The 24,895-nt window shown below is 43.2% G+C and overlaps 1 protein-coding gene across 13 annotated transcripts in view; it reads left to right on the top strand.

The window, feature by feature from the left end:
- CTNNA3 (catenin alpha 3) overlaps window positions 1–24,895 on the top strand; it is a 1,115,062-nt gene that overhangs the window by 1,014,458 nt on the left and 75,709 nt on the right. For all 13 annotated transcript variants that reach the window (XM_053307737.1, XM_053307736.1, XM_053307734.1 and 10 more), the window contains one exon: window positions 13,939–14,120. In XM_053307737.1, the coding sequence (XP_053163712.1) occupies window positions 13,939–14,120 (182 nt within the window). The remainder of the gene's footprint in view (window positions 1–13,938; window positions 14,121–24,895) is intronic.

The following is a 24,895-nucleotide window of genomic DNA, read 5'->3' as shown; positions in this document are numbered from 1 at the left end:
TACGAAATGGATCAAAACGACCTGGGGGAGACTGCGGGGGAAGAGCAGGAGGGGGAGTGGAAACTGCCGGAAACATCCTCCCCCACAGCCATGGCAGCACCCCCTGGAGGCAGTGAGTTGATTTTTTTAATTGTAGAACTCCTAAACTGGCCCCAAGCCAGCCTGGGGCGGGGGGTTGGCTCAACCTTGAGCTAAACCAGGCCTGGTCTGACCTGAGGGCGAGCTCTCAAGCTGGACCACTTTGACGGTGAACCGGCTCAAGATCGAGCCAGTTCGCACATCCTTAGTCAAGGGAGGATGGGCGATTCACTCCTGGACCTTGCTGTACGCAGGGAACTGAAAGGATTGGTGGCAGCGGTCTCGAGGGAGGCTGGGGTGGTGATTTCTCAGCTGCAGCTGTGAGCGGTTTGAGTGTGGCGGTGAGGAGGTGGCTAAGGGGTGGTGAGAGAGGCCCCGGGGAGATCCCTGTGTGGGTCAGGTGACCAGGCCCAAGCAGGCAGGCACGGCAGCGTGCAGGAGAGAAGACAGAGTACAGTGCAGTTGGAATTAATAGGTTAGGAATGGTAATCACCTTTAAGTACACATTTGGTGATAGAGTGTGGCTGGTCAATCCCTAGAGGCTTTGTGGCTCAGCAAGCACTGGCCAGCTCTGCTCTGTCAGACAGCTCCTCTTTGAAAGGCTTTGCAGCTTCAGGGGGGAGGGGGTGATGCTGTGGACAGAGTCCTGACCTTAGGTCAGCTGGGATGGGCAACCTCCATCTTAGGGCAAATGGGCTGCCTGGAGTCATGGTGTTTCGCCCGTGGGACTTTCAGGTGAGGCTTGCACCTATGGTGGCTTGCCTATAGCTACTGCACTGTAGGAACGGTGAGCCAGTCCCTATTCCGCTCATTTTGTTAAATAAACTTGTGGCCCTTTATTACCATATATCGCCTCGTGTCTTCTTTGGTGTGGGTGCATTACAAAATGGGTCTGGCACTTTAAGAGAAGGCAGTGCACACAGTTAATTAGAACCTTTGCATGTGGCTGAATCATGCATAGAGTTTTCCTGAAGTTGGGGGAACAGGACTGTATCTGCTGTTTCTGCCCTCAACCTCCACATATTCATGGAATTCTGTCGCAGGAACAGTGGGTGTGTCCCTTCTTCCCCTTCCTTGCATTATTTCTGTGCAGGATTCAACCTTGTGTGAGAGAGAGAGAGAGAGAGAGAGAGAGAGAGAGTTCGGTGCAATCTGAAGCAGGTAACTGTGCAATCAGTGAAAGTGATGTTTGTGTTTGAAGTAACCAAAGGTGTCTGAGTAAAGTAGTTAATAACAGTTGTATGTTTGTGTGTATACTGTACACACACAGCCTTTAATATATTGTTGTTGTTGTTCTGTTGTTATTATTAGCAAAGATAATCTATTGCATTTTGCTTAAAGGAAACAATGTCCTTCAGTTATAAAGAGTATTAAAATATGCATGATATAGGTTACATCACCATTACATCACCTTGAAGACTCAAGGGCTTCAGAAGACATCTTGTTCTTGCCTCTTAAGAATAGATATCCACTAGTTGCAGAAATGTTGGTTCTGAGGACTTTTACAAAGGATGATACAGTTTCCTTTTTGTTTTCAATATACTTTCATAGTTATCTCTGGGGACATCCTGATTCTTTTTTTTTCTTTATATCCTTGAATTTCGTTGTAGCGCTTTTGCTTCTTTATCAAAACTTCAAATTCTACTGCAGGAACTCATAATGGCTCATAACAGGTGTGAAGTTAATTGGGTGTAGAAATGTTCAGTTTGTTTATAAATAATATACAGTGTATGTAGAAGGTGTAGAACAGGCCTGCTCAATTTAGGCCCTCCAGCTGTTTTTGGATGACAACTCCCATAATCCCCATCCACAGTGGCCAATAGCCAGGGATTATGGGAGTTATAGGCCAACATCTGCAGGACGACCAAAATTGAGCATCCTGGAATAGAATAATGCTTTTCAAACAACAGAGCACAACTCTAAATTATGGGATTAGCCCATCAAATGGTTGAATGAAAAGCAAAATGTGGTTGTTATCCTGAGAATGGTTTCAGACATTCTCCCAAAAGAATGGAAGATAAAGTGAAGCAGAAGTGAAGATAAAAGAAAACAGGAATCAGTTAACAGGGACTGACATAGTTTAAATTGATAGACTTCCACTGACAACTAGAAAAGAACCCCGTAAATAATCTACAAACAGCCCAAATTCTATACATGTTTACCTAGAACTATGTTCAATGCAGTTGATTTCCAGGAAAGTGTTCATAGCATTGCAGCCTTAGGATATCATATAACAACAATTATAAATGCACCCATATCTTAATGCATTAAATATTTGTTAAAAATCAGCATATTGTTTTTTACATTACTCATACAAACTATCATGGTGAAACTGAAATGCAATACTGTTTAAAAGGAAGGAAAGTAGCTTGTGAAGTAGGGGAGTGCACAAAACCGGATAGCCCAGTTTGGTTCGAGTCTGGACTAGACTCAAACCAGACTGGGCATGTTCAGTTTTGTGCACCCCCGAACACCCCCTGGTTCGGTGAAATATAACTCACCGCCACTGTTTGGGCAGTCTTCTGCCTGTTCCGGGCCTCACTTCCCTGGCAGTGGCCGTTTTGGAGGCTGCTGTGCATGGCCAATGGGCCTCTGCATGGCTGGGTCATGACCCAGGCCATGTAGAAGCCCAATGGGCATGAACAGCAGCTTCCAAAATGGCCACTGCCACCATGGAGGTAAGGCCTGGAATGAACTGAAGACTGCCTGAACCGGGCTGGCAAGGGGAGATGGAACCTCTGGAGATGCCCCTCACCCCCCACGCCTGTGGCCATGGACTAGCCCCCTGAGTGGTGGGGGTGAGATAGATAGATAAATTAATATGATATATGATATGATATATGATATGATATGATATGATATGATATGATATGATAATGAACCCCTGAACCAATTCGGTTCTGGGGTGTTTTGGCATTAAACCACCAAACTGGCTCTGTTCAATTTCAAACAGGTTCTATACTGAACTTGTTTGCTCATCCTTATTGTGAAACATTATCCTGTTTCTATTTAAGAAAACCTGCTCTGTAGCTTGTATCAAACAAAAAAAAAATATAGAACACATTCTCCATAGCCTCACATCATAAACTATAATACAAATACATGTTAGAACTCATATTTTAAACAAATATCCCCTCTTCTAAACAAAAGCATCCTCTTCTATAATTTCCTTTCTAAATTAAGGGGTTCATATATACGGTATGTTCTAACATGTATTTCTAATATAGACTATAAGAGCAGGTTTTTCTTAAAGAGAATTGGGAGTATGCTTTATACACGGCAGCCATTCCCACGATCCACAGAAATCGGACTAAGGGAGCCCAGCTCGGTTTCTGTGCATCGTGAGAAAAGCCAGGCTCGTAGGTGAGCCCAGCAGTTCCACAGTGGCTAACTTAATTCAGCAGTTCCACTGGCCCACTTAATTCCTCCTTAAACCAGGTTAACGGAACAAGTGCTCTGTGTACCTGTTTTTTTTGGTCATGAGACACTGCGGTGTGTCTTTATGCCATGGCGACTCACGAGGAGGACTAACACAAGCCTCCTGACCTCGTGGGTCTCCCCAGAATCTTGGGACTCCCGGGGAATGGTTGGTCCCCAATCCCCACCCCCCCTACCAGCTCCATGACAGAGCCATTAGTCCTGTGGCCGGCCAATCTGGCCACCCAGGGATGGCTCCCTGCTCATCTGTGGGAAGAGCGGGCTAAACCTGCTCTCCCCACAGAGCCTGGTAAGGCTCTACACACCGATTGTACGTAGAGCCTCACTGTTTTCCTTACTTTTAGACAGCTCATAGTGTTCATTTTTTTCATATTCCTCTTTTACATGATTATAATATATTGATTTTTAACAGACATTTTAGAGTGGTAAAGATATAGATGCTTTTATAATTGTTTTTTGATGCATTAGGTGGTTGCTTTTTAAAAATTGCTTCTGAGGAAGATTAAACTGTATGTGTATATAATCCCTCCCGCTGGGGCGGCAGGGAGATATCTGGCCGCTCCGTTTACTGAAGGAAGTACGTGCGCGCGCACACACACACAAAAGGCTTCTTAACGCCTTTTGCACAGTCAGTACTGCACGACAAGTGGGGGAAGGGGCGGCAGGGAGGTATCCTGCCACCCCATTTCTAAACGGATATCCAAAGCACCGGAGAAGGGGCAGCAGGGAGGTATCCTGTCGCCCCAATTACTCAGCGAAATACGGGGGTGGGAGGGGTAAGTAAACCCTCCCCGCCCTTAAGGGGACCCCCCACCCCAGTGCCGGACTGCAGCTCCGCGGTTCCATGCACACCCCTATGACTGATTTCACAGAACATTTTATAACCTGCCTCCCCTGACTTCTCTGATCCCCCACCCCAATTTTTAGGCTGGGTTATAGGCCTGTTTAGAAGGAATTACAAGTTGGGAATGAAAGGTCTTTCTTCTTTTTCTATGGAATATTCTCCCTGTCTATATCAATATTAGCATGCTGCTTTGCATCAGACCAGAACCAGGCATTTTGACAGACACGTGGCTGTGCCCAAAGCCGTGACCCTGTGGTACTGTTTAGCAATACAAAACATATGATGTCATGTCATTGCCATGCAAGTTTACTAGTCCCTGCAAGCTTCAACCAATGGAATAACATAGGGTTGGGGATATTAGCAACACAGTGTTGTCACACCATGCATTTGTCATTACTAAAGCGGATCAAGGCAACAATGTTTCAGCATTGTAAAATGAGACCAAGAATTACATTCCTGGCTTGAATTTTAAAATTTAGTTTAATGCAGCTTTGAGGCAAACTCTTTTTTAAACTGACAATACTTTTAAATCTTGTCCCATTTGAATCTGAATAGTCCTTGTATCTCTGACTTAGAGATCAGAGGAGATTATCATAGAAATCAATCCCTCCAGTCTGATTATTGTGTATGATTTATGAGCAGCAACAAGGCACTTGCTAGTGAGGAAGTTAGAATGAATGACCTGGAGAAATGTGCTTCCAAGTATGCTTCTTGTTAGGGTTTTAAACACATGATTTGGTACCTGCTGTCCTAAGAAAGATCATGAACTCTATAAATGATCCCAACATATGCAACATTTTTTGCAATAAATTCAACATATTTGCCTGATGTTAAATGAAAATGCTATAATTCGAGAAAAACTATATTCTCCTTCGTGGTTTGCATGATAATAAATAATGAACTGAACTGTAGAATTTTTTTTCACAGTTCATTGTAAATGTATCTGCAGTTACGTTTCAGTAGCTGTGAGCTGTCAGATTGAGAGAAGTAAAATGCATAATAAAGTGTTTTTCATCTGTCATTCTTGTAAAAAAAAAAATTGCTGTTTTCATTTTTTTTACATTTGCCCTCTCTTAAAAAGCAACAAACTGAATTGAAATGTAATCCAAATTACATGGGGCCAATTAACATTTTATGTGACAAAACCAGCAAGTGCCTAGATCATAATTTGCCCCATTATGATCTCAAAAATGCTTAGAAAATACGGTTCACCCATGATGTGGTAAATTATAATCTGGCCATTTGTTGAAGCATTTTCAAGATCAGCACAGTATGCCAAAATCACCTCAAAAAGCCCCTCACACGGGGCAGGCAACCTTGGCTCTTCAGCTGTTGTTGAATTACAACTTCTATCATACACAGCCACTGTATAGTGTGGCTGAGAATGGCTGGGGACCTTAAGTGGCACAGTGGGGAAATGTTTGATTAACAAGCAGAAAGTTGCTGGTTCAAATCCCTGCTGCTACTATATTGGGCAGCAGTGATATCGGAAGATGCTGAAAGGCATCATCTCAGACTGTGCAGGAGATGGCAATGGTAAACCCCTCCTGTATTCTACCAAAGAAAACCACAGGGCTCTGTGGGCGCCAGGAGTTGAAATCGACTTGACAGCGCACTTTACCTTTACCTTTTAGTTCAACAACAGTTGGAAAGCCACGGTTGCTTATCTCTGTGGTTACCCAAGTCCATCAGGTGGTATACTAAACTTTGGTGTAGTGGTGCACCATCAGCAGAGATTCCTTCCGTTCAGAGGAGCCCCTGCTGACTGTGTGCCACTGCAGCGAGGGTCTGCATGCCACCCAATAATATGATCGTGTCAACTCTGCCACAGTATTTCCTGAAAACAGATAACAATATTACGTTCTTTGTTGCCAGTTCTTGTTACTAGTCTTGAATAAAAACACACTCTGCTTTTATATGATCCCTTTTCCCCTTTCATAGAGAATCCAGATGAATTTGAAATTAATTTCACAGTATAGTTGGTCCAATAAAAGATACCATTCTATTCTGTGTTTCTCATTCTGCAGAATCAATATGTCAGAACATATTGGATAAGAACAGAATTTCTGGATTCCATTAGAAACTGAAAGGCCTGCCCAAATGAAGAGAAAAGAAACACAAAACTGCCAAAAAAATTAAATGCATGGAGACAATAAGGGAGGCAAAAAGAGTTAGAGGAACATTTAGCTAAATGCATGAAAAGATAATAACAGCCCTGCTGAATCAGGCCCAAGGCCTGTCTAGTCCAGCATCCTGTTTCACACAGTGGCCTTTGGGAACCCCACAGGCAAGAGCTGAGGGCATGCCCTCTCTCCTACTGCTATTCCCCTGCCCTCTATGAAGTTATCCAAACTCCTCTTAAAGCCATCCAGGCTGTTGGCTGTCACCACATCTTGTGGCAGAGAATTCTACAAGTTGATTATACATTGTGTGAAAAAGTACTTTCTTCGGTTTGTCCTAAATTTCTTGGCTGTCAGTTTAATGGGATGATCCCTGGTTCTAGTGAGGTTCCTAGTGAGAGAGGGAGAAAGGTTTTTTCCCATTCTGCTGATGGGGTCTGAGCTGTCGGTGACTGACCAAGAGAGAGATCTTGGGGTTGTGGTGGACAGCTCATTGAAAGTGTTGACACAGTATGCAGCAGCTGTGAAAAAGGCCAATTCCATGCTTGGAATAATTAGAGAAGGGATTGAAAATAGAATTACTAATATCATAGTGCCCTTATACAAATCTATGGTGCAGCCACATTTGGAGTACTATGAACAGTTCTGGTCCTATGTACAGTTCTACAATGTCCTCAAAAAGCATATTATAGAATTGGAGAAGGTGCAGAAGATGGCAACCAAGATGATCAGGGACCAAGATCACCTTCTTAATGAGGTAAGGCAATAATACCTAGGGTTTCTTACTGTAGAAAAAGACAGAGGGGAGACATGATAGAGATCTATAACATTATTCATGAAGTAGAGAGAGTGGAGAGAGAAAAAGCTTTCTCCCTCTCTCATAACACTAGAACCAGGGGTCATCCCATGATTACTGATTTCCAAGAAATTTAGGACGGACAGAAGGAAGTACTTTTTCACACGAGTAATTGACCTATGGAATTCTCTGCCACAAGATGTGGTGACAGTCACAAGAGTGGATGGCTTTAAGAAGGGCTTAGATAAATTCATGTAGGACAAGTCTATCAATGGCTACTACTCTGAGGGTTATAGGCCACCTCCAGCTTAAGAGACAAGATACCTCTAAATACCAGTGCATGCCCTCAGATCTTACCTGTGGGCTTCCCAGAGGCATCTGGCAGGCCAGTGTGTGAAATAGGATGTTTGGGCCTGATCCAGCAGGGGTGTTCTATGTTCTTAAGTAGAGAAAGTCATGCTCGCCCCAGCTCTGCAGTTGTGTTCATGCTGGTTATAAAATATCTCAACACCAGCTACCAGCTCTCCAGCTTGGAGTATGGGAAAGCTCAGCAATATAGTCAGTTGCTAGGATAGGTCCCATCACTGTGTCCCTCAGGCCACTTCCATTGAGGCAATGTGTGTTTGACAGGAGCCACTGTCTCCAACTTAGGGCCAGTTCTTGTCCTCCAGATTCCTAGGTCTCACCAAGAAGGCTGGTGTGGTTTACAGCTTGTGAACAGTTGTCCAAACAAAATGTGAGATTTAGGGCAGGAAATCTTTACAGAACCAGTAAATGCATTTAAAGTATCATCCTTGGCGTTTCCAAGGGATGGTGAAATACATACATAGACATGATCTATTTGAATGAAATTAAATTCATTGTTCTTTTTACATGATGTGTCATTTTGAGCTGATCAGCCAATGCAAGCATATATTTATTTGATATAATAGATTGATACTCCACTTTTTAAAAATCTCTACCTGGATTACAAAGAAATAAAAACAACAATCAGGTTAAGTGATAGAGCAGTAAAATAAGGCAGACAATAAAAACCATAACATACATACCACAGAGAGCATTTGGGTTTTTGGAATAAGCATCTTTTTCATTGGAGTCTAAAAGCAGGAAGAAAAGGTCCAAGTAGATCTCCCTTGAGAGGGAGTGACACAAGCAAGGAGCCACTATCTGTCCTTGGTTCCCATCAAACAAACCTCAGTTAACAATGTGGCAGGAACCAGAGTCGCAGTGGCTAATCTCAGTGCTTGGAAAAGTTGATATGGGAGTAGGCAGCCCTAAAGGTAAATTGGTCCTAGATTGTAAAGGGTTTGAAGGTCAATGTGAGTGCTTTCCATTGTAAAGTAAAGTAAAGTAAAGTAAAGTGTGCTGTCGATTTCAACTTCTGGCGCCCACAGAGCCCTGTGGTTTTCTTTGGTAGAGTACAGGAGGGGTTTACCATTGCTTCCCCCCCGTGCAGTATGAGATAATGCCTTTCAGCATCTTCCTATATTGCTGCTGCCCGAGTGCTTTCCATTGTACCCAGAAGCAAATTCGAAGCCAGTGCAACTGGCAAAAGAGAGGTGTTACATGCTTTTGCCAAGCTACCTCCATAAGTAGTCTGGCAGTGTCATTTGGCACTAATTGAAGTTCACAACCATTTTCAAGGGCAACTCCATGTAGCACACATTACAGTAATCTAGACTGGACATAACCACTTCAGAGATAACTGTGGCCTGATGCAAGTTTTCCATATAGGCATGCAGTTGTTGGTGAGCCAGTTGGAGTTGTTAAAGCTGGTCCTGGCCAAAGCGGTCACCTGAATGTCCACAGGTTCAGAGTTTTTACAGCCTCTCTAGGATGAATGGCTAAAATGATAGGAAGAGCTGAATGTCATTAACCTACCGGTAAAACTTCAGCCCAGACTACTCCTGCTTCTGAAGCACAAGTTTTCATGTATGGCAGATGGAGGGGATTTTTGCTGGTCTCCCCATCTGGTAGCATTCTGTGCATTACACAATTATGTCTCTGAGGGTCACACAGCCTCAGGGACATATTTGTGCATTGCACAGAGCACTTCCAGGGAAAGGGAAGATTGTAAAACATTCCCCTCCACCCACCATTCATAAGAACCTGTGCTTTAGAAGTGGGATTGCAACTGCTACGGGTGTGCATCCTTTGCACGCATATTTGATTTTTTAGTGTTGATGAAAGAGGATCCAATATGCAGATGGACAGAAGGAGTACTATGCATTGCAAGTGAATCCTATATAGTAGTTTGTTAGTCTTTCTGTTTTAGAGAAACAATGTTAACATACTGCTTCTAATATCAAGTAGAAATGGTTTCTGAATTATTTTATATGCATATTTAGGTTTTCCCCCCAGCTGAGAGAGAAAGCGATATTGACACATGGTGCAGGGAGAAGGGAGGGGGTCTCTTCCAGCCCCCGGGCCTCAGAGTCTTAAAAGGGGCCTGTTTCTATATCAGGCTCTAGCATTAGCAGTTTTTAAAACTTTGACCCATCCTGTTCATGATCTTGTTCATCCTCAAGCATTTATTCAGAGTGCCTTTTGGCAAGGCAGATGGTATAATCATTGACAGCTGCACAGAATCTGGCCATCATTTTTTTCTCTTTTTTTAAAAACACAACCCTCTAAATACAAGCTTCCAGGCAATTCCTGGAAATTAAATAATGCAAGTAGAAGGAGGAAGGAAGAATAGAACATGGGGACTGAAAGTGGCTGAGCAATTAATCCATATTTCATGCCTTACAGAAATAACTTGATTATTGTCTTTATAAATAAATATCTTAATTTGTTTAAAGGGGATTTGAATTCAGCCAATTGTGTTAGGCAGAGTAGTGAAAAAAGTATGCACAAGACTGAGTTGCCTGCTGCATCCTCCCTATTCCCTTCTGTTCAGCATCCCTCCTGCAACTGGAGAGCTCCATTTGTGAGAGACTGAGGCTCAGTATGTTTAGTCCTTCTTGTTTTTAAATGCTTTCAATTTCTAGCTTTTCACATTAGAGTATGTATTCATATCACCAACACCCTCCCCCCCCAAAAAAAACCCCTCAACATAGTTTTTGTTTTCACAATCACAGTGATCCTGGTTAAAGAGTTATCCAGGATTGCTGAGTCCCATGGAGTTTGTTGTAAGAATACAAATTGCCAGGGCAATCCTCATCAAACTGCTGTGGTTAAATCATATTTAAGCAGGACAGTTAACCAGAATCAGACCAATTCTGTGCTCACTTAATATATTCAGTGGGGCTTATTCCAAAGTAAGCATGCATGTGATTGCAGCCTAAGTTATCCTTTTAAAATTAATAAGGGCTGGGCTTGGAAGGTTACTCTAGAAAGAGGGTCTGAAAATGTGGCACAACCACAGAAAGGGCTCTGTTCCAACTAGCCACTTTCCTAATCAGCCATAGAGGCATGCAGAGCAAGGCTGCACTGAATGTCCTTGGGGATAGAGAGTTAAATTGGAATCACATTCTATGAAACACACAACACCAAGGAAATGTAAGCCTTAAACTATCAAAATAAACCCCTGAAGTAGAATTTGATCAAGAACCTAATTGGCAGCCAATTAGGTTTTTGAAACAATTCAATGAAGGTTCTTTTGGCATCATTGCAATATGCTTCCTGCAGCTAACAGCTCCAATTTACCATGCCTGAAAAATGCAGAAGGTGCATAATGAGGCTATCTCCTAGGACAGCCCCCGCCCACCACAGAACACTTGGACCCCACGCTTTTCAGTGGGACTCGGCATGGCTAACTTGCTTTGTACTGTTCCCTGAAAGGCTAATAATTGTAGAAACTGATAGGGATGTGCATGAAATACTTTGTGCAGATCCCAGGGGGTGGGGAGGGGTGCCTTTAAAGGGAGGCAGGAAGGTCCTACCTGACTTCCTGCGAGTCTCCCCTGCCCTGCATCACCCCATTGTGGCAACCCTCTTCCGAAAGCTCCTCCATGAAAGCAGCAGCCCATGCTGCTGACTCCTTTAAAGTGCCCTGCTGTGGCGACGGGATGCTGCTCCCAGCAGCCCTCACACAGTGTTAGAATGTATCAACGCATGCGCACCCCATCATCCCCAGCCACAGTGGGCAATAGTCAGGGATGACGGGGCTTGTAGGGCAACATCTACAGAGGGGGGCAAAGCCGTGCAGCCCTGTGAGGAAGGGTGTACCAGGGACAGCCCAAGATCTTTGGGCACTAGAGGGGGATACCAAATGCCACCTAGGAACATAGGAAACTGCCATATACTGAGTCAGACCAATGGTCTATCTAGCTCAGTATTGTCTTCACAGACGGGCAGTGGTGTCTCCAAGCTTGCAGACAGGAATCTCTCTCAGCACTATCTTGGAGATGCCCAGGAGGAAACTTGGAACCTTCTGCTCTTCCAAGAGCAGCTTCATCCCCTGAGGGGAATATCTTACAGTGCTCACATGTGGTATCCCATTCAAATGCAACCAGGGTGGACCCTGCTTAGCTAAGGGGACAAGTCATGCTTGCTACCACAAGACCAGCTCTCCTCTCCTATCACCCCATCACCTTACTCAGTGGCATGAGAGTGCCTGCCACTTCGACCCACTGCTGCCATCACTTTGCTCAGATCTGAAAAGGAGAGGAGTGACAGAATGGAAGCACAGGAGAGAAAAGTGTCTCCCCATTTCTCTCCTGTCCTCCACTTCCTTTTCTGCTCTTTTTCCCTCATCATTTTCACATTGAGCAAGGCAGTGACAGCAGGCAGGTGGGGCATGCTCCCTCCTGATAACCCACTGCCTGAGACAATGACCTCAATTCACTTCCCGGTGAGGCTGACCCTGGCATGAGATCTGACTTGTTTCTTAAACTGATTAAGTCCTCAGCCAGTTTTAATGGAGAGTGGTACTCTCTTGTGTTGTGAAGACATATACTGTTAGATTAATCATGATCCAAACAGCTGTACTGGCATATCAGTCTATGGTGATGGTGTCACGCCATATTGAGTGATGGTACATTCTTGGTACACTCAGCCAAATTAATGTTTAGCAAGTCATAATATTAGGTCAAAAGATAAACACAATTATTTTCTTATTCAGTAGTACGCACCTAATCTATTATATATTTTGAAGAATGTGTATGCAAGTATGTTATGATTGCATGGGCTCGTTTGTTGGCAATTCAGGATTGGGCTTTCTCTGTGGCTGCGCCAGATCTTTGGAATATGCTCCCTGTTGAATAATAGCATCCCCTTCTTGGTTTGTTTTCAGGAAGACCCTCAAGAAGCACCTGTTTTCACAGGCTTTTAACTGGAATTAATTTTAATAATTTGTTTTCACATCTTGGTTAATGAGATGGTTTTAATTGTGTTTTGTGGATTTTTAATCTGTTTTGTACACCGCCTAGACTGAGATATACATATCAGGTGGTATAGAAATATGATTTTTAAAAAATGATTTACAGATACCAAATTTTCCATATACAATCCTGCTACTGAAATTAGCTGAATGCATTACTTTTTATAGCAGAATATGCTCAGTGAAAATTTAAATAATTTTTTTTCATTTTTTGAAGAAATTCTTAATAACATACTTTCTGCTTACCTACAGATACCACATTTTGCATGAACAATCCAGCCACTTAAATTAGTGGAAAGCACTATTTTTACACTGGAATATACTTGGGGAAAGGTTAAAATATATATAGAGAGAAGCAGAAGATCTTTCACAGATTCAAATTTATTATTCAGATTTACCACATATGGTCATTTAATAAAATGAATAATGTTTGCAGTTGAAATCCTACAAATTTCAAACTGTTGTTTTATTTCCTTTTAAAAGCACATTAATAAAAATTCTATTATGTATATTTAATTTCTTGAACTTCCCTATAAGTGTAATCTAGACAAAATAACTTTGCCTGGTCAACTACGAGTCTCCCCCAGTATTAATTCATTAGGCCCGATTATGTCCTGAAGACTTGATGATTATTAGTATAGAGGTTGCCAGGAGCATAATGGTTGAGTTGAACAATACTACATGGGGTTTCCTGCCTCGTATGCCACAAATACCACCTCTGTCTTTCTATAATTCTATCACTCTCTAGTGTAACCATGAAACACAGTCTGGGGCACAGCTGTGTGAGAAAGCAAAACCTGTCCCATGCCAGGTTTAGGGAGCAGGTTTCCCCCTCTTTCCATTGATTCTCCCCTGTGCAGCTTTTACTTTCTTCCATTGTTTAATAGTTGCCATTAACTTGTATGGGGAAAAGTAAGGTGCTACACTTTTGAAGACACTGTTTGCATAAACCATCCTCTCTGCCTGACACTGAGTGGCTGACCCAAGCCATTAGAAGTGATCCAACAGGGAAGACATTGATGAGTGCACAGAGATAGACTGCAGCCTGCAGGGGGCTCTTGCAATATACAATCCCTGACTTCATACCCAGCCACCCATCATTATGATGGCTATTTTGCTTGTTAAATGTAGATAAGGCTCCTTCAAGTGCCACATTCAGGATGAGCCAGCCCTTTGACAAAGATATGGCCCAAAGATATGGGGATCAGCTCTCAACTAATGCCTTGGGATGACATCTTACTCAGACCAGTCATTTGCTAGTGTCCATTTGCATTGGCAAAAGGAGGACACCCTCTGACAAAGGCAGATGTTTTGCAAATCAAATTATCTTATGTTACAGGCAAAGATGACACAGTTGCCAGAGGCAGAGAAAGAAAAGATAGCTGAACAAGTAGCTGACTTCAAGAAAGTCAAGAGTAAGCTTGATGCGGAAATTGAAATATGGGATGATACCAGTAATGACATCATTGTTTTGGCAAAGCGGATGTGTGTGATTATGATGGAGATGACAGACTTCACAAGGTAATTATGCAGAGTTTTTAAAATATATTTGTAAGAGCTAGAAGCAATTGTCACGTTCAAAATGGAAAACAAACAATTTCTAATGACAGGTGACAAGTGAGTGTCAAAACTAATAAAACTAAAAATTGAAGTATTTAGCATGAAATACTGAAATGCCAGGAGGAATGTTTAAACCATTGTACTGTGCTTGCTTGGGGTGTTTATCTTTGTCCTTTCTGTTTTCTTCCTGTTTTGCTTGGGGTTCTTTTCTTTGGAAGATCCTTTAGCACTGTTAAGTAGTAAAGTGACCTAATGAAAGAGAAGTCCTATGGTTAAAAAATAACTCTCATGAAAACAGAGCCATCTTGAGTTTGTGGAACATTTATTTTTCATTGTTATCTTTCAGCCAATCTGTACTACACAGTGTTATCAGGTTTATACATGTTCAGCTGCCATGGCTTTTCTCAAACAATCCTGGATGTTATAGTTTAGGGAGGATGATGAGAATTCTCTGTTAAGAGATCTTTGCCCACCTCCCTGAACTACAGTCCCCAGAGTTCTCTGAGGAGATAAAGTGCTTATTAAAACAGATGGTCAGTGGTGTAGATATGCCCTTTGTGTAATCTTCATTTTTATAGCCTCACCATTTTGACTGGCCTGCACATGGGATTAAATTGATGCTTGAGAGAAAGGCTTTACCTGCCTGCTCTTACTGATCTGTTTTCACGGGTCCTTGCAGCTAGGGAATCCGCAAATCAAACACTTCTGTTTGTTCACCCATTAATATATACAAGCAGCTTTCTTGTTCCATGCAATGGGCAAAATCCAGATGAATGTAGACATGACTAAGCACCATTTAATCAATGAAACAAGTTAGTCCCGACTAACTTAGGTTTCATTCATTTCAATGGGACTTCGTTATGACTAATTTAGTTTGGATCCTGAGTAATATATCCAGTCATGTACAGCCTCTTATTTTAAAAGTGTAAATTTTCAGCCCAGACTTTTGCAAATAAGCTGCACAAAGTGCATAAAAGCCCGGTAACTTTACATTGCATAAGCCATATGGATTCTTCTCAGTAAAATAAACAGAAGCATATTTTTAAAAAGTGTACAAGCTTGTTGATGGTGAAGGCAGATGGTAGAATGGTGCTGGGGGGTTGAAATCCTTAAATGCGGTGTTCCGAAAGCAATGGGTATGAAATGAAAATGAAGAATTTTGCAATCCATTATATGGGAGATAGGGAAGAATTTCCTAGCAGAGGTGCCATCTGGATTACACAGGGTTGAGAAAACCCATGACTTTAACACACAGTTTGTATACTTTTTTTTAAAGCTATAAACTGAAAGAAGAAATTAAATGTTCAGACTTGCATGAATGTATAGCCCCCATGGCTGTTGGAAAAATGAAAATATAATTGCAATGAACTTCAATGCTTAGATATCAGAAGAAAATCTGTAGAAGACTTCAATGCAAGGAGTATTTTTAAACACTGTAGTTGCACATTCTCCTCACATTTTGGAATGGCTGACTGGATGAAGTTCATTGCCTGGATGGCTCTATCCCTGGTTGTGTGAGTGATTCAGCCCCACCTGTTATGACCAGTTTTGACCAGTTGAAATTTGGTGGAACTATCTGGCAAACCTTGTGTGAAATAACTATATATCTATATCTATATCTATATCTATATCTATATCTATATCTATATCTATATCTATATCTATATCTATCTATCATTAAAAATAGTCTAAGATGGCTTACAACATATTAAAATAATAAAGCAAGGCAATACAAAGCTGATTTTAAAATGCAAAAATGTACTTTAAAAAAATACTGTTTAAAGCTTCATAAAATGCCATAAATACAAACACAGAAGTCCATATAGCAGATTTCTCCTCTTTCTCATGAACCTGACCCTGCAGCCACAGCTGCCAAGGGTGGATATGGAGACTCCAGAAAATGAGGCAGCAAAGTGGGCCCCAAACCCCTTGGAGCCACTGCCTCAACCTTCTGCAAAGGAGACGCACACAAACCATTGGAGCCCATGCCTGTGGAACAGGTTCTGGTTAGGGATGTGCACAAAAATGATTTGCCTGGTTGTTTTGAGTCTGGACTCAAACTGGACTAGGCATTATCAGTTTTGACACCTCTGAACAGTTGGAATTGAAACTGGTTCAGGCCCAGTTCAGGGGTGCCATGGACATTAAATTTTCTTTTTTGTTTTTTTTTAAAGTGGACTTTCTACCACTGAGGGTTTTGGTGGCTTCAGGGGTTGCTGCTGCAGCCACAGGTGTGTGTGTGTGTCCCTGGTGTTTCCCCTCTCACCGCCAGCCTCCCCCCAGGTCTCCTACAGGCCAGTCCAGCCCATTTTGGGGCCATTTCATCTCTCTCTGAGTACCCAGCAGCCATTTTTTAGGCTGCCACACATGCATGTGGGCCATTTGCATGGCCAGATCATGCCTTTGGAGGACCCAATATCCCCTGATTGGATGTCCACTCTGATTCTGGATCCTTTATTGTCACCTCCGGAATCTCAGGAGCAGAGGTGATAATGGGATCATAGTAAAGCCTAGAACTGCAGAGACTTTACCTGTTCGGCAGCCCAAGGCTTCCCCCTTCTCAGCTCTACTCAGGTGCAAGGGGCAAGTACTGAACATACTTTGGATTAGGACCCTACTGATTCTCAAGAAGGAGTTGAGCAGAAGATCCACTATGAAATTGCTCAGTCATTTCCTAATAGTGGTTGATGCAGCTACTCTGTAAGGCAGGGCTGTATAGTGATCTGAGCTCCTCGAAGGAAGAGCGGTATATAAAGTAACAAACAAACAAACTTTGGACCTCCAGCGGTTTTTGGACTACAGCTCCCATAATCCCCAGCCACAGTGGCCATAGCCAGGGATTATGGAAGTTGTAAGACAAAGTTGAGCAGTCCTGCTCTAAGGACATTTCCTTAACCTAGTTGTTCTGTATGCTCAGCTCCTTTCCAGTTAGATGGCTCCCCTGCTGATCCAGGCTTTCTTGTCTAGAATCTGCTTGCCTTATGCTGGACCACTCCCCACGCCATTAGTACAAGGGGAGATTGAATCAAAATGTTTGGGGTTGGCAGAAACGGGACAGCCCTAGGCCTGAGCCAGTCCTAGGACAAAGCTCAAAGCAAACCTACAGAGTACCCAAGCATTTTTTATACATTTTGCATAATGATGTTCCAGGAATGCCAGGAAATCAGGCCAAGATTGCAACTCCAGGAAGTCAATGGCTAGGGCACAGTTCTAGTTCTCCAAGTCAGAAAAGCAGACAGGGAAATAGGCCAGGCAAATCAAACGATCAAGCAAGGTTCTAGAGGAAAGACAAGGATGGAGAACAGACAGGACGTTTCTGGGTCCAGCTCAGGGAACTGATCCTGAGACCATACCTCTCTGTTCCAAAGATTTGACTGGCTTGGAGTTGTTCGTTTCGTGGGGGTGGGGGGTGGGGGGGGTGTTTTTGTTTTGTATCTTCTCATTTTACTTTTTAATTTTAAGCTTTACAGAAAAGTTAAAATATTTACGGAGAACCAAGGCAGAAGCAAGAATTCTAGTAGTGGCAGGAAACTTTAATTATAAGGATTGCAACACTTTCATACACCTCCTAATCTTTGCCTATTATTTGCCATTAGACATCAATTGCTCTCAGTTCCTCAGTAGATTTGAGAATATCTTTAGTGTGTGTAGTAGTATGTGCATGAAATACATATATGAAAGGAACTACATATATGAAAGGTCTCTACATATATGAAAGGAACTACGTTTTCATTTCACAGCACATTTCTAAGTAAAATTAGATTTATCACTGGGTAAACAGAGGTCTTTATGCTGATAGGTGTATGCAGAGTAGGAATGTGCACAAGTCAGTTTGGTGCCTCCTTTGAGAAGCACGGAACCGACTTGGGCGCCCGCAACCAAATCGTGGAGTGATTCCCTTAAGAAGGAAGTAAGCAGGTCCTTACCTGCTCCACTGCTGCCCTGCCACTTTTCTGGGTGTGGCACTCGCTCTAGGAAAGGCCACACGCAGCTGTGGCAATGTTCCTTGCAGCCTGCACATGAGGTGCTGGCATGCACATAGCCACCATGCTTGCACAGCGACCATGTGCATGCCAATGCTGCGCACACAGGCTACAGGAAACAGCATCACAGGCATGCGTGACCTTTACTAGAGCAAGCGCCATGCCCGGAAATGCGATAGGGTGGCAGTGAAGCAGGTAAGGACCTGCTTAACTCCCACTTACGGGAAATGCTGCCCACCTTGCCGGCACCTGCATGAGCCATTCAAGCACATCCCTAATGCAGAGTGGAAGCAAGCAAAATCAACTGTACCAGGGACGTAGCTATAATTGAGGAGATGGGTTCAAAGAAGCCAGGCCCCCAAGCTCCTGAGGTCCTCTCAACTCCACCCCTCTCCCTCACTCTGAGGGGCCGCTGGGGAGAGGGGGTGAACTCGGGCCTCCTCGCCCCTAGCTATGCTCCTGAACTGAACTATAGAGCAGAATATATGCTTTCTCTGCATGAAAGCCTACCTTTAATGCTTTATTTGTTTAACTTTAGAATGAAACCTGCAATATACCTTTGTCCAACCTCATCTGTTGCTTGCTTAGATCACATACGCTAGCTCACATATAATAATTCACATTTTGTAATGATTTTGACAAGATATATTGCCTGTGCTTGGCAGGTGAAGTAGAACAATCCAGGACTTGCTGCCATAAATCTCTTCCTGCTTCCCCTAACAGCGCAAGTCTGCACCAGTGACAGGCCCACTTCTGCAGCCCTCATGAAATAGGTGAAAGGGACCATGAGTGATTTTACCCTTTCATTCAGAGTCAGCTCCAGGTTTCAAGGGGCCCTTGGCAAACTGCTGCTCCATATAACTGGTACTGCGGCCCCTCATAACTGGGTACCCACCTAAGGTTAGTAGTGGGACTTAGCTTGGTGGATGGGATAGGAATGAAGAGGTGAGAGTCATCCTGCTACCACTATGCAATGGGCACAGAGGTCATCTCAGGGATCAGCAATAGACAGGGCTGGATTGAGATTTTGAGGGGCCTAATGGAGAGAAGGGCTGGAAAGGAGGGCCTACATTTCCAGAATGGCGAGACTGAAGCAGGGTCTAAAAATCTGAGGGCCTTGGGCTACAACCTGATTAGCCTATAGGTTAATCCATTCCTGGCAGTGGGCCCTTCTAAGGGCTCTGGATCCTGGGTCTAAGGATGTCAACTCATGACACCAGCCATGCCCTATCCCTATGCTCACTTTATGTAGTCTCTTGCCACCTACCACCACTCTCGCCTGCCCTCTTTATGTGTCCTCCATCACTGTCAGCATTGCACCACTCTTTGCATATTCCCATTATCATTCTAATTCAGTTTGCTTTTGTATAAGCATATGCCAAAAAATATCACCATATGGAAATAAAGATAGTTTTATATCCTACCCCACTCCACTACTCACTAATGGTGTGCAAACAGACTCGAAACCAAACCAGTTCAGTGTTGAACTGGTTCACTTCAAAGGTTTGGGGTCAAACCGAACCCCTTCAGGTTTGGCTTGACCCCAAACCGACCGACCCCCAATTTGGGGGTTCAACAAGCCTTTAATTTTTTAAAAAATTGATCCCCTCCGAGGGGCTTCTTCAAGGTGGTGGTGGGGTCTGTGGAGGTTCCCCCTCTCCCTGCTGCCCTTGCTTCCTTTAGAATTCACCCAGTTTGGGCGTCTTTGGCCCTCCCCAGGCCTATTCCCTGACGCAGTGGCCATTTAGGCCGCCACACCTACGCAGTGAGACCCTGCATGGCCGGGTCGTGACCAAACCGAACTGGGGGTGGGTGGGTTTCGAAGGGGGCCAAAACCAAACTTGCCCTGTGTGGTTGAATTTCAAACTTGAACCGAACCGAACCAGGTGGTTATGTGCACATCCCTACTACTCACATTTTAAAATATGCCAGTGTCTTCTCCATTGCTGGTTACAATCTCATGTGGATTCCGATTTTCTATTCATGACCTCATTTTAATGTGCATAATTAATATAAATGATTTGGACTAAGTAAACAGTCAACAGTGAAAAGAATTATTTATTTTGTTTCATAACAAACAGGATTGTGAATGTAAATTTGCTTAGTTTCAGGTATGTAAATATACTGGTTTGACCTCAAAGCAGGTGTTAGGAGATGTTTGTTGTCTTATGGATGGATAAAGCACATGAAATAATCATGTCAATAAAGTGAGTAGCCAATCAACACAACAAAAACCTGAATTTTCTGCCTTTTGCTTGCTCATATTCCATTCGCAATGCTAGTAAATGGGAAAGTTTATATATACAGCTGCGCCTCGCTATTTGTAGGGGTTCCATTCTCTCCTATAGGCATGAATATGGAAATTGCAAATAATGAAATCTAGAGTCAATGGGGATTGGGGGGTTAGGTTCCTAACCAAAAAAGGGGGGCCCAAAAAGCAAGGGGGCCAGAAATAAGAGAAGATAAGGACAGCACCTTATTCTCCAGGTCTCCAGCAATGCCCACCCAAACTCCAAAAATAGTTTAATATTTGCTATCCTCAGTATATAAATATGTATATATGTGTGTATATATATGTGTATATATATGTGTGTGTGTGTGTGTGTGTGTATGTATATCTATATATCGATATATAGATATATATAAAATTTCTGTCCAGCATTTTCTCTGTTGGAAAATGGTGGAAATATTTATTTATTTATTTATTTATTTATTTATTTAACATATTTATATACAGCCCAAAACTCATGTCTGTCATTTCCGGTCACTCAGTACCACGGCTAGGTGAATTCTGCCTAATTTTTCTATCTGCAGATAATGACACTGGGTCTCCAAGACCCAGTCTCAGCTATGCGAAACTGCAGATACAGAGTCGGTGGATAATGAGAGCCACCTGTATATGCATTTAAATATGAACATGACCAATATTTTTTTTCTCTGGAAAAGATACAAATCTATTTTTCATGAGAATAAGGCACATCATTTTAAAGGGGGGGGGGCATTCCATCTACAAACAGCTCTTATTTCCCAAGTATAGAATTATACATCATAGATAAAATTATCTTGACAATGTACTGTTAACCGTGATGGACAATGATGTTGGTTTTGTACTGCTGTTTTATTGAAATATCAATGCAATTTGTAGCTTACTGTTATAACTAGAGGAGATATAAAGGAGAGCTGGTCTTGTGGTAGCAAGCATGACTTGTCCCCTTAGCTAAGCAGGGTCTGCCTTGGTTGCATATGAATGGGAGACTAGAAGTGTGAGCACTGTAAGATACTCTCCTTAGGGGATGGAGCCACTCTGGGAAGAGCAGTAGGGATGTACACGGACCGCAGAGGCGCGGTCTGATGCCAGGGGGGGTGTCTCACTTTAAGGGCGGGGGGTTGTACTTACCCCTCCCTCCGCTTTCCCCCCTCCGGGACTCCATTTTAAGAGAAATTTTCGGGCTGGCAGCGTTCCTCCCTGCCCCCTCTGCCCCCTTGTTGAGTGGTACAAGCAGAAGTAACTTCCGTGCATGCACCCACTGCCGACGCGCGCTCCCCCACTGCTAACATGTGTGCACCTGCCACGCAGCATGCGCACATAATGTGTGATGTGTGTAGCGAGCACACACGCGTCAGCTGCAGGCACATGCCCGTAAGTTATTTCCGCTTGTACTGGTCAACAAGGGGGCAAGGGCAGCAGGGAGGAACGCTGCCACCCCGAATATTTCTCTTAAAAATGGAGCGTCGGAGGTGGGGAAGCAGCTGGAGGGGTAAATACAACCCCCACCCTTAAAACGAGACCCCCGAGGTGCCGGACTGCCAGACCAGGCCACTTGCAAACCGGTTCGCAGGCCTCTAACATGGCCTGTGGACCGGTTCGTGCACACCACTAAAGAGCAGAAGGTTTCAAGTTCCTTCCCTGGCTTCTCCAAGATAAGAGAGATTCCTGCCTGCAACCTTGGAGAAGCCATTGCCAGTCTGTGAAGACAATACTGAGCTAGATAGACCAATGGTCTGACTCAGCATATGGCAGCTTCCTATGTTCCTAACTAATAGCCTTGAAAACAATACATTTAATTGTTTGACTATATTATCTCTATATATAATTCTCTAAGGAGTACCCATGGCTAATCCCGTGTGTGGCATCTCTCATGAGAGTTTGTGGGCTGCTGCACAGAGAGGAAGAAGAATGCCGTAAAGTGGTGGCTGGCTGGCCGAGAGAAAGCGGCGGCAGTGGGCAAGCAAAACAAGGTGTGGCGGGTGGGTGGGGGGAGAATAACCAGTGTCATGAGCCACCGGTGCCTAGTGCCCAGACAGTACCCAGCTGCAGTTTCCCTGTCCATGCCCACATGCCAGCCAGGTGGTGAAGAGGGCAGCACAGCCTCCTTCTCTGGGCCCGCCTGTTGACCTGCCATTTGGCCAGCAGGCGGGCCCAGAGAAGAAGGCTGTGAAGCCCTCTTCACTTCCTGCACGGTCATGGGGAAGGGGAGAATATAGAGAAAACAGAGCACGCGGGGGGGAGGGGGTTTAAAATGGAGCACAGGGGGAAGCTGAGAAAAAGATGTGTGGAGGGGGGCAAGAATGGTTAGAAGATTGGAGTGTGAAGGGAGCATGCAGCAAATGGAGCGCAGCAAGCCCCTCCCTCTCTGTAGGCGCTACAATCTTCCTGCCAGGGAAAGCCTTCAATCTAACTGACATTTTCAATTGCCAACCATCTTGCAAAGTCTCCAATCTGTCATTTTAAACCACGAACCATCAACCGCCAACTCTGAGGGAAAGGGGCACCTTTTCTTATTTCCTCCGCAAGCAGAATGGTACTCAACCCACTGCTAAGTAAGTGCTATTACTTTGGGACGAATTTGACCAAACACAAATAGACTGTGGCAGACAGGAATAACAGCAATAAGGTACTAGTTCAGAGATGCTCTGCACAGGTTCAGCTAGTATATATTATATTGCTCCTTCAGGATCTTCGTTTATTGTGGGGGAAAGACAAATAGTCTTTTGTAAAAACAAACATTTCGACATCTGTACATCAGCCTCAGTGTTCTTCCTCCTCCTTCTGTGGATCACAATCATATTATTCTCCTATAATTACACACAACCGGGCATCAATTCCTTAATTAACAAATATGTTAGGAGGAAAGTAGGGAGCCATTCAAAGACATACAGATGTGTTATCTACATTTCATCACACAACCCTTAACAACCAACTTCACAGTCTCTATCTTTCCATTTCATTCCACCATATATTATATTAGTTTATTGGAGAAATTAAGATAATGTGGAGGAAGCACACTTTTGAGAGTAGCTTACATTAACCAATTTGGGCATTCACTTGATACCTTTGCAAATTTAAACAAGTGTTTTCAAGGGAAATTCTAGATCCAATTTCTTATTTGGAGCACCTAAATGCATGGCCAATGCTGTGCTGTACTTGGAAGCTAGCTTACTGACTGTTGAAACTCAAGCATGGGTGGGTGTCTTAGATTACTGGCTGCGTTTAATATGTTTAACGCCGCAAGGATTATGACCTTTACTGTTTTCTGACTCCTGTGTTTCTTCTCTGGTGTAAAGTTTGCAAATAAAGCTGGATGCTACTGGCCTTTCCCAGGATTCATTACTTTCTTTAGGTCACAATAAAGCCAAAACATGTCTAAGGCAAAGGCTTCTAGACACAAATAGCCAAAATACACTGGCCTCTGCCGGGAAATATTGTTCTCCTCTTTATAACTGTCCTGATCTTTTTGCTTCCTCATTCTCGGTACCTTATCTATCAAACTTGAAAGAGATCAGACTTAGGAAACCTTTGTCACCTGCAAGATTTAAAGTATTACTATCTGCTGTGTTGACAGCCGTACGGCAGAAATTCCTACTGCTGTAGAACGTCTGAATCCATGTGGGTCAGGGGAAGTGAAAGACTTGATTCATGTATTATTTTGTTGTAACTTCTATAATGGGCTGTATGATATATTTATTCAGCCATTGCTTATATTATTTCCTGGGAGATCTTTGGAGTTTTATGTAAACTTTTAATTAACTGGCACCAGGCCCTACATTACAAGAACAGTAGCCAGTTTTCTAGTCTCTGCCATCAAGGTACATGGCAAGCTGATATAATACTGAGTTATTCTGAGTCCATCTTTGTATTTCTGACCAGAGGCGTAACTAGGGAAAACGGCGCCCAGGGCAAGCACTGAAATTGCACCCCCCCGCCGCGTCCCCCCGCCACCCCCCCCCCCAACATACATCTGACTGACACACGTTTCAGAAAACTTTTATTTTAAAAATTTAAAAAATTACCAAAATTACCAAAAATTTCAAAATGCACTACATACTTAGGTTTTTCCTCACAACAACCCTGTGAAGTTGGCTTGTATCTCAAACATCAGAATTATGATGCAATGATGATTATTATGATTATGATGCCCCTCCCTCATGCCCTGGTTCTGTTCCTGACTTTCCCTTGTGAGTGACTGTATTTTAACAAAACGAAAACCAAGGACTCCAAAGTAATTCGAGGGACTAGGGTGATAGTGCTAAAGACTCCTTATTCTCCCGCTGTTAAAGAAAGACTCCCCTTTTCCAAAACCACGCGCTATTTACACCAGAAAAGGTTTCAAATGGAGGGGGAAGCATTTATGCATTTATGCTTTGTTTTATGTTATGATTTCAAAGTTAGAAAAACTATAAAAGGGCCATTTTAGAGAAGATATGCACTGCCTTAGTTGCAAATCCTGCTTTTTTGAGATTCCCTGCAATTGA

Source organism: Hemicordylus capensis, chromosome 3, assembly GCF_027244095.1.
Source record: "Hemicordylus capensis ecotype Gifberg chromosome 3, rHemCap1.1.pri, whole genome shotgun sequence".
NCBI classification, from domain to species: Eukaryota; Metazoa; Chordata; class Lepidosauria; order Squamata; family Cordylidae; genus Hemicordylus; species Hemicordylus capensis.
The sequence above is the reverse complement of the archived record's forward strand: the minus strand, read 5'-3'. Positions and strand labels throughout refer to the sequence as shown.